The 8,986-nt window shown below is 58.1% G+C and overlaps 1 protein-coding gene across 1 annotated transcript; it reads left to right on the top strand.

Moving 5' to 3' along the window:
- Nucleotides 1-2,840: 2,840 nt before the first annotated feature.
- Nucleotides 2,841-4,970, top strand: LOC120634984. Its single transcript, XM_039905887.1, has one exon. The coding sequence runs from the start codon at nt 2,841-2,843 to the stop codon at nt 4,968-4,970; it is 2,130 nt and encodes a 709-aa protein (XP_039761821.1).
- Nucleotides 4,971-8,986: the final 4,016 nt, after the last annotated feature.

Genomic DNA, 8,986 nt, shown 5'->3' with positions numbered 1-8,986 from the left:
GATTTTGCGTCGAATTGTATTTTTGGAAGTGCTTCCGTTCGCTAGCGCTGCGAGTCCTGGCGATATCATCACCCTGCTCGAGTCGCTCGCGATGCAGAAGCCTATCCCCAATCTCTCAGAGCTGTTATCCATAAACAGTGCCACACCACGGGTTCTTAACCCCGGATTTCCCCTTTCTGCCATTAGCAAGAGCTGCCTGGTAGGCATATCCTGCACCGGGCAGGGTTGTTGGGGTAACGGGGCCTGGGTGGTCCTGCTCAAGTCTGGGCTTGGCGGCGTCGGGTTGCTGTTTCTCCTGACGGCAATGAGGAAGATCTTCTCCACATACCTCAGGAAGTCTGGTCTTCTCTCTGGATCCGCTACGAGATCGTGGAAGCTTCTAGTTGAGATTTCCCGATCGATTTGATGTTCGAGCTCGTAGCGATGGTTCGAGAATCTTGGGCATTCTACTATAAGGTGTTCGACAGTTTCTGTTTCGTTTGGGTCACATTCGCAGGCTGGGCTATCTTTTAGCCTAAAGGCACCCCTCGTATTCATGTTCTAACCTAACCTAACCTAAATCTAGTTTTGACACCTTTAGACTTTAGATTCAAGATTTAATGTGAATATATGCATTAATAAAAACTCATTACTATTTTAATACTAGTTATGCTGCTGTTGATGCACTGATGAAAGCCAGATAGCTAGATCAGTGTTTAGTTAGTCGTAGTTGCCGGTGGGCTGAGGTCTAAAGGAATCCAAACTAGTTTTAAAAGGTTAGGTTAGGTTAGGTTAGGTTAGGTTAGGTTAGGTTAGGTTAGGTTAGGTTAGGTTAGGTTAGGTTAGGTTAGGTTAGGTTAGGTTAGGTTAGGTTAGGTTAGGTTAGGTTAGGTTAGGTTGCCCCCAAACTCATCGGGGCTGCAGGGGCGCTGAGTCGGCTCCTCCCTAACTTGGGCGGACCTGGCGTTGGCTGCCGCCGCCTGTACACAGGAGTGGTGCGGTCGATGGCCCTGTATGGAGCACCGATCTGGGCAGACGCTCTTGTCGCCCGTAATAGGACCCTGCTGCGAAGGCCGCAACGGGTCATGGCGGCAAGAGTGATCAGAGCGTACCGCACCATTTCGCACGAGGCGGCCTGCGCGTTGGCAGGGACACCCCCGTGGGACCTGGATGCGGAGGTGTTGGCGTGTGTGCACGAGCGAAGGGTGGAGGTCCGCATGCGGGGAGAACACCCTTCGCCGGAGAGGGTCACTGGGTGGCGGCGTTTAGCGCAGGCCGAGCTCTTTCGCCAATGGCGAGAGAGGCTCGAGTCGCCCAGTGCCGGTCTGCGGACTATTGACGGGATTCGCCCCGTGCTTCAGCAGTGGGTGGAGAGAAGACACGGGGTGATGACCTTCCACCTTGCGCAGGTGCTTTCAGGACACGGTTGTTTCGGAAAGTACCTGTGCAAGATCGCCGGTAGGGAACCTACCGAGGAGTGCCACGAGTGCGGCTGCGCTGTGGACACGGCGCAACACACGCTTGCCGATTGCCCGAGCTGGGCGGTGCAGCGGGCCGCACTCGTGGCGGTAGTGGGACAAGACCTCTCCCTGCCGGCTGTGGTCAGGGCCATGGCCGGCAGTGAGTTGTCTTGGGATGCGATAGTCTCGTTCTGCGAAGACGTGATGACGCAGAAGGAGGCTGCGGAGCGGCTGAGAGAGGATGCCGTGGACTCCCAGCCGATCCGCCGCAGGAGAGTCGGGCGCAGGCGGCTTGCACAAGACCGCCGCCTGCCTCCATAAGGAGGACCTCCGGGCGATAGATGCGGGGACATTTACCGCCCGTGGGAGATAGGTCCTCGTGCTGGAAGGCGCACTCTGTGTTCAAAGTGCGCCTTTGGCGAATGAGGGGGCACGAAATGCCCCCGGAGAAGGGTCCGCTTTAGCGGACGCCGCTGGCTGGGTCGCGGTCGTGTGCGAAAGCGTTCCCGTAACCCAGTCACCAGGCGAAGTGTTTGAACACCGTGGGGTTTAGTCGGTAAGAGTCCGACATAACCATTGCACCTCCCCGGGTGTGTTGGTATCCATGAGGATTCCCCACGTAAAAAAAAAAAAAAAAAAGGTTAGGTTAGGTTAGGTTAGGTTAGGTTAGGTTAGGTTAGGTTAGGTTAGGTTAGGTTAGGTTAGGTTAGGTTAGGTTAGGTTAGGTTCCCGTGTGGGGTTGCTAGTCCCCCATCGGGCGCGTCCCCGGGTGGTGGATAGGGGAATGCCTCCCAGATATGGGGGGTACCGGGGAAACCCGGCGCGAACCAAAACTAGCACGAGGCGGGGTGGGGCGCTTTTGTGCGCTGCCACTGAGGGTGGGGCGCTTCTGTGCGCTGCCACTGAGGGCGGGGCCTTATAGGCCGCGAGGAAGGACAACCTCAGTAAAAAATCACCGGTGTGGGTGGAAACGCCCTGCGCGGCGGGCTCTCCGGTCTTCATGGCCGGTGAGCGCTGGCTTCGGCCACCGTCGGGCAACCCGTAATCCGCACTGAGCGGAACCGGGGGTCCCGCGCACTGAGCGTGGGGCTGCGAGGAAGACAACCTCTATAAAAAACTACCCCAATCCTAAGGTTTGATGCCCGCCGATGGGATGCATGGTTGCTGGGAGTGCAGCCACTAGGGTGTCTGGGGAGGGTCCCCATAAGGCCCATAAACAAAATGGAACTACGACATGGCAAAAAATCTACCCGGGAGGGTCCCCGCGAGGGGGAATCCCTTGGTGCGTCACTAGTGGCGCATCGGCCCCATGTATACGGGGGGGCCACCAGTCGTGAGGGAGAGGAGAAGATTGTGGGGGGCGTAGGGAAAGTTGGAAATGTGCAAGGTGGGAAAGAAGTTATGATTGCTTTAGAGAGGTGCGAAGTTTTAGCAGAGAAGCACGAGAGGGAAATGAGGAAGGACAGAGAGGGAAAGAAGGACGATTCGTCCGTGAGGACGGAGATGTCGGACGAGGCTATGTCAGACTGCAGCCTCATAACAGTAGAGACCAGGCCCAGATCGGAGTCTGAGTCTTCTGGCAATGCGTCTGGCGCAGCTTCAGGCCGTCTGTGGAAGGGGCCGAAGAGGCCGCGACTTGGGGAGTTCGACGTACAACTCTCAATGTCCTCGGATGAGGAAATGAAAGATGCGTCGTCACCCACTAGAGGGAGAGGCAGACCACCCACTACGGGTAAATACGTTGGGCTAGCTAAGGCCAGGGAGGCCCTCAACAGGGCTAAGAAGGAAGAAATGCGCTTGCAGGTTGAGCAGGACATGTTGAGGACCTCACTAACGTCTAGATTCCGCCGCGAAAAGCAGCGGTCTATTGAACGCGAGATTGGGCCAATGACCGACGATATGTCAGCGGCCCAAATCCAAAAACGAGCGCTGGATGAAGTGGCGCTGATATCGTCGATCGCCACCAAGTCCACAAATTTGAAGGGGACATTTGTGCGCGAACTCAAGAACGCGGCATCCTCCATCAAAGAGGCGGTTGAGGTCTTGAGTTCACGCACCATATCGGATGAGACACGGCAACTGCAGGCGGACAATGCACGTCTGCAAGCTGAAATGGCCAGCCTGCGAAAGGAGTTGGCCACCTTAAGGAGTGACTTGGAGAAGTCGCGGAAGCAGGGTCCCGCGTCCTTTCCCCCGGATACGACAGAGGGGCTGCGCCCTGACCCGCAGCTCGCTCAATCCAAGGCGAGAACTGAAGTGCCCAATTCGCTACCTTCAGTGATGGAAGAGGTCTGTCGGACGGTGTTGACCCAGGTCGGGACGATGCTGAATGCTCGTCTGGCAGCACTGGAGGACAGGCTCCTTCCAGAGAAACGGATCCGGCCACCACTGGCGGCTGACAAGAGGAAGGCGACAAGGCAGCCCGCATCGTATGCGGACGCCACACGCGTGCCAGGCCCAAGCCAGCCTGCTGAAGAAGGGCGCCACGCTACGGAGACGCCACCTGCTCGCCCTGCAAGTCAGCCAGCGGCGGCAAAACGCCCTACTGACCTTTCTGCACCCAAGGAGGCGCAATGGCAGAAGGTCAGCCAGAAGAGGGCAAAGAAGAAGGACAAGGGTGGCTCGCAGTCGCAGCCGCAAAAGACGCAGCGGGGAGGGGGGCCGGGGACTGCAAAATCAGGGCCTAAACTTCGCCCGCCTCGTTCTTCGGCTGTCGTGCTCACACTGCAGCCGGAAGCCGAGAAGAGAGGCGCCTCATATGCCGGGGTATTGGCTGAAGCCAGACAAAAAATCGCTCTGTCTGACCTCGGCATAACCAGTCTCCGGTTTAGGAAAGCCGCTACTGGGAGACGCATTCTCGAGCTGCCTGGCGCCTCCAGCGCCGAAAAGGCGGATGCCCTTGCTCTCAGGCTGAAGGAGGTGGTCAGCGAGGAGATCGCTCGAGTCTCAAGGCCGGTTAAATGTGCTGATATGCGCATAACGGGCCTTGATGACTCGGTCTCAAAAGGAGATGTCGCTGGCGCTGTGGCAAAAGTTGGTGGTTGTCCTCCAGAGCAAGTGCTGGCGGGAGAAATAAGGCAAGACGCGGGGGGCCTGGGTACAGTGTGGCTGCGTTGTCCAGTGGCAGCAGCCAAGAAAGTGCTTGAGGGTGGCAGGCTACTCGTCGGCTGGGTGTCAGCCCAAGTCAAGGTGCTAGACGAGCGGCCCCAGCGGTGCTACCGCTGCCTGGAATTCGGCCACATGAGGGCGCTTTGCACTGCCGAGATCGACCGCAGCGACACTTGCTATCGCTGCAGTCAGACTGGCCACAAGGCGAGGGGGTGCACTGCCGTACCGCACTGCAGCGTGTGTGCGGCAGCCGGAAGGGTGGCAAATCACCGAGGAGGCAGCAGCGCTTGCATAAAGCGCAGCAAGAAAAGAGGAGGACGCATGACTGGCGATGGCCCCCGGGTCCCCTCGCAGCCTGCCCGCCCATCCACGAACGCGCAAGCTAGTGGGGGGGCAAAGGAGGTGCCTATGACTGAGGGGTAGTTTTATGGCTCTCCGATTTCTACTGGCGAATATCAACCACTGCGCCAGAGCTCAGGACCTCCTGTTCCAGAGTTTGGCGGAGAGGTTGATCAACGTTGCGGTTGTGGCTGAGCCATACTATGTCCCCTCGGGCAATGAATGGGTGGGGGATCGCGATGGCCTGGTGGCCATCGTGTCCCGTTCCGCGGTCGGTTCCCCGGCCTTCGGACAGGCCGTCAAGGGCCGTGGGTTCGTTGCGGCCTTTATAAGGGACGTTTTAGTGGTCGGAGCGTACTTCTCGCCGAACAGAGCTCTGGTCGAGTTCGAACAGTTCCTGGTCGAGATCGGGGCTCTTATCGGCCGAAGTCGTCCTTGCCGGGTACTCGTCGTCGGAGATCTCAACGCAAAGTCTACTGCATGGGGATCCCCGGCGACCGATGCTCGTGGTGAGGCACTCGAGGAGTGGGCGGTTTTGACGCAAGTTTGCGACGCGGCCATGCCACGGATCGGTCCTCAGCCTCCGAGGGGTGCAGTGTACTGGTGGTCGAGCGAAATAGCGCAGTTGCGCAAATATTGCGTGGCTGCGAGACGCCAGTACACCCGGTGCAGGCGACGACGCCAGCGGAACGCAGACGCGGAGCAGCGCCTGTACGGCAATTACCGGGAAGCCGTCGGGACCCTGAAGGTAGCAATGGCAACAGCCAAAAATCTGGCGGAGGAGGAGATGCTGGCTAGCCTCGATGCCGATCCCTGGGGCCGGCCATACAAAATGGTGAGGCGTAAGCTTCGCCCCAGGGCCCCACCGCTAACCGAATCTCTTCAGCCTCAGCAACTGGAGTTAGTGGTGGGGACTCTGTTCCCCAGGAGGGATGGCTTGGAGCCACCGTGTATGGCGCCACCCATCGGTGCTGCGGACGCGTCTTTTACGGGCGCGCCCGAAGTCACCGAGGGAGAACTGAGGGCGGCGCTGCTGCGGCTTCGAGCCAAAAACACTGCTCCGGGACCCGACGGCATTCCCGGCCGGGCCTGGGTCGTGGCTTTGGGTCCGCTAGAGCCACGCGTCAGAGCGCTTTTCAGCGCTTGTCTGGATCAGGGTCAGTTTCCGACTGCTTGGAAGACGGGGAAACTGGTCCTGCTCCGGAAGGACGGACGTCCGGCAGACTCGCCGTCGGCTTATCGGCCCATTGTGCTGTTGGACGAGGTGAGCAAGCTCTTTGAGCGGGTAATAAATCACCCCGAATCCCAAGCGGCGGCGCACCGCGAGGGGATGCATGGCTGATGGGTAGTTCAGTCTCTAGTGCGACCCCCGTCAGGGTACCGGCCGACACCCTTTGGCGAGTTACGCTTTGGCTTATCTGGGTGCAGGGGGCACCACCCGGATGGACTGAATATTTCCCCCATACTCGTGGGATCAAATATGGAAATAAATAAAATTAGAAAGAATAGTAATATTAGAGGGCTAGAAGGCCCGCAAGGAGAGGAAGAGAGAGGAAGGAAGAGAGAAGGACAGGCTTACCGGCTGAAGATTGTTCTGCCTAAGCCAACGGAGGAGGAAAAGGTTAATGAGCTTCTAATGGACACTGATTCAGACGATAGTGACAGAGTTTTGGAGGCCTTAGTGGAGCCTTGGAAGGTAGCCGGAGCCGTATCAAAGCGGCCCCATGATCAGGTGGACTCACGGGAAGAGGAAGAAGGAGAGCCCTCGTTGAAGGCTGTCGCAGTGGAGCCTGAGACTGAGTCTGCAGTAACAACAAAGGCAAAGATTAAAGTGGGAAGGGCTCGGGCTGAAAGAGTAGATGAAGGTGTGCGAGAACGGAGTCCTATCAATAGGGCTAAAGTGACCATGAATGCCGATGGCGAATATGGCCCAACAAAAGACGAGCTCATCGACAGGGCCAGGAGTGCGGTCTCCTCGATAACGTGCGAGACTCAGAAGTCCAACAACCTCAAGGGCGGCGTGAAGGGTGAAATAAACCGGGCTACCAAAGAAATCCGCGCAGCCATGGACGCCCTACAGGCAATGACGATTGACGAGGAAGCCCAAAGGCTCCGGGCAGACAACAGGAGGATGCGACAGGAGATGGCCGCCTTAAGAGCGGAGGTCAAGGCCCTCCGGTTCGCGTTCTCTGCAAGGGAAAAATCCCCTGCACCAGTGGGTCAGCCCGATCTGGGCATGGATCCCCAGAGCTCCCCGGCACTCGGCGAGATGCTTGAGACCTTAAAGAGGGATCTCTTTATATCCATCGGGGGGATGGTAAATGACCGCCTCGAGCAGCTGGAAAAGCGACTCCCACAGGAGCCCATTTTGAGGCCGCCACTCGCGGCTGATAAAAAGAAAGGAGCAGTTACCCGCCGCTCTCCCGATGAGCCATCAGCGGGCCCTTCGCCTGCGCGTCCAGCAAAGACTCGCTCGGCGGCAGGAACTAAGACCACTAAGCCTACCGCTGCGCCGCAGACAGAGTGCAGCGTCTCCACACGTAGTGCAGAGCCACGTGAGGCTGAAGCCACTGAGACCACGCTCCAGCCCCACCAACCCCACCCGCCTGGTCAAAGGTAATTGGGAGGAAGGCTAAAGCCAAGACGGCTAAGTCCACTAAGCCCAAGGCTCCTAACTCAGCCTGCGCACCTGCTAAGGCTACGCCGGCTAAACGCAAGGGTAAACTGAGCCCTCCAAAGTCCTCAGCGGTCGTTATCACCCTGAGGCCAGAAGTCGTCGCAACCCAAACTTACGCGACGGTCATGAAGACAGCCACCGCGGGCCTGGCCTTGAAGGAGGTCGGAGTGGATCATGTACGGGTGCGCAAATCAGCCACCGGGGCCAGAGTTATTGAGGTTCCGGGGGCCGACAGCGCCAAGGCTGCAGATGAGCTGGCGGGCAAACTGCAAGGCCTGGTCGGCGAATGGGTGACGGTTACACGGCCCATGAAAACCGCAGAACTGAGGATCGCTGGTATTGACGAGTCCGTCACACCTGAAGAAGTGCAGAGGGTGGTGGCGCAAATGGGAAGTGTTCCACTGGAGCAGGTTAGAGCTGGTGCTATTCGGGCGGGACCCAGCGGGACTGGATCGATATTGGTCCGATGCCCTGTGACTACAGCGAAGCTACTCGTAGCAGAGGGAAGGATAGTCGTTGGGTGGTCGTCAGCCCGTGTTACCCTTTTGGAACCTATCCCGATGCGCTGCTTTAAGTGCATGGGGGTGGGTCACACAAGGGCTCTCTGCCCATCACCTGCCGACCGGAGCACTTTGTGCTTCAGATGTGGCAGGGAAGGGCACAAGGCGGCCTCGTGCTCGGATGAGCCTAAATGTGCAATCTGCACGCAAATGGGCAGGAAAGCTGGTCATGTTATGGGAGGGCTTAAGTGTTTCCCGCCTCCAACGAAGGGTAAGGAGGCTCCTTTGACTCGGGCCCCAGGCTCTTCAAGAGGTCGACAAGAACCGCCACAGGAGGACATCGAAATGGCGACTAATGACCATACGCCATAGCGAATTTCTGCAGGCCAATCTGAACCACTGCGCCCGTGCCCAGGACCTCCTGATACAACACATGGCGGAGTGGCAGATTCAAGTGGCGACAGCCGCCGAGCCCTACTTCATCCCTACTCAATCAAATTGGGCTGGTGACGTCGAGGGATCGGTGGCTGTTGTGGTGCCGGCACATGGAATTCCACTGGTTCCACAACGCAGCGGACCAGGGTTTGTAGCGGTCGTGTGGGGGGAGGTGACACTAATTGGAGTATACTTCTCCCCAAACAAACCCCTGTCTGCCTTCGAGGCTTATCTTAGAAGTCTGGAGCCAGTGGTGAGAGGTGCGGCCCCGACCCAGGTAATCCTGATGGGGGACCTAAATGCGAAGTCTGCGGCGTGGGGATCCCCCATAACAGATCTGAGGGGAGTTGAGTTGGAGAACTGGGCTGCCATGGTCGGCCTGGTCCTTCTCAACCAAGGACGCGCAAACACCTGTGTGCGACGGCAGGGGGGGTCAATAGTGGATGTCTCATTCGCTACCCCTGCCATCGCCTCACGTGCCCAGGATT

Source organism: Pararge aegeria, chromosome 26 (genome assembly GCF_905163445.1).
Source record: "Pararge aegeria chromosome 26, ilParAegt1.1, whole genome shotgun sequence".
In the NCBI taxonomy this organism is placed as follows: Eukaryota; Metazoa; Arthropoda; class Insecta; order Lepidoptera; family Nymphalidae; genus Pararge; species Pararge aegeria.
Note: the sequence above shows the minus strand (reverse complement) of the source record. Positions and strands in the feature narration are given on the sequence as shown.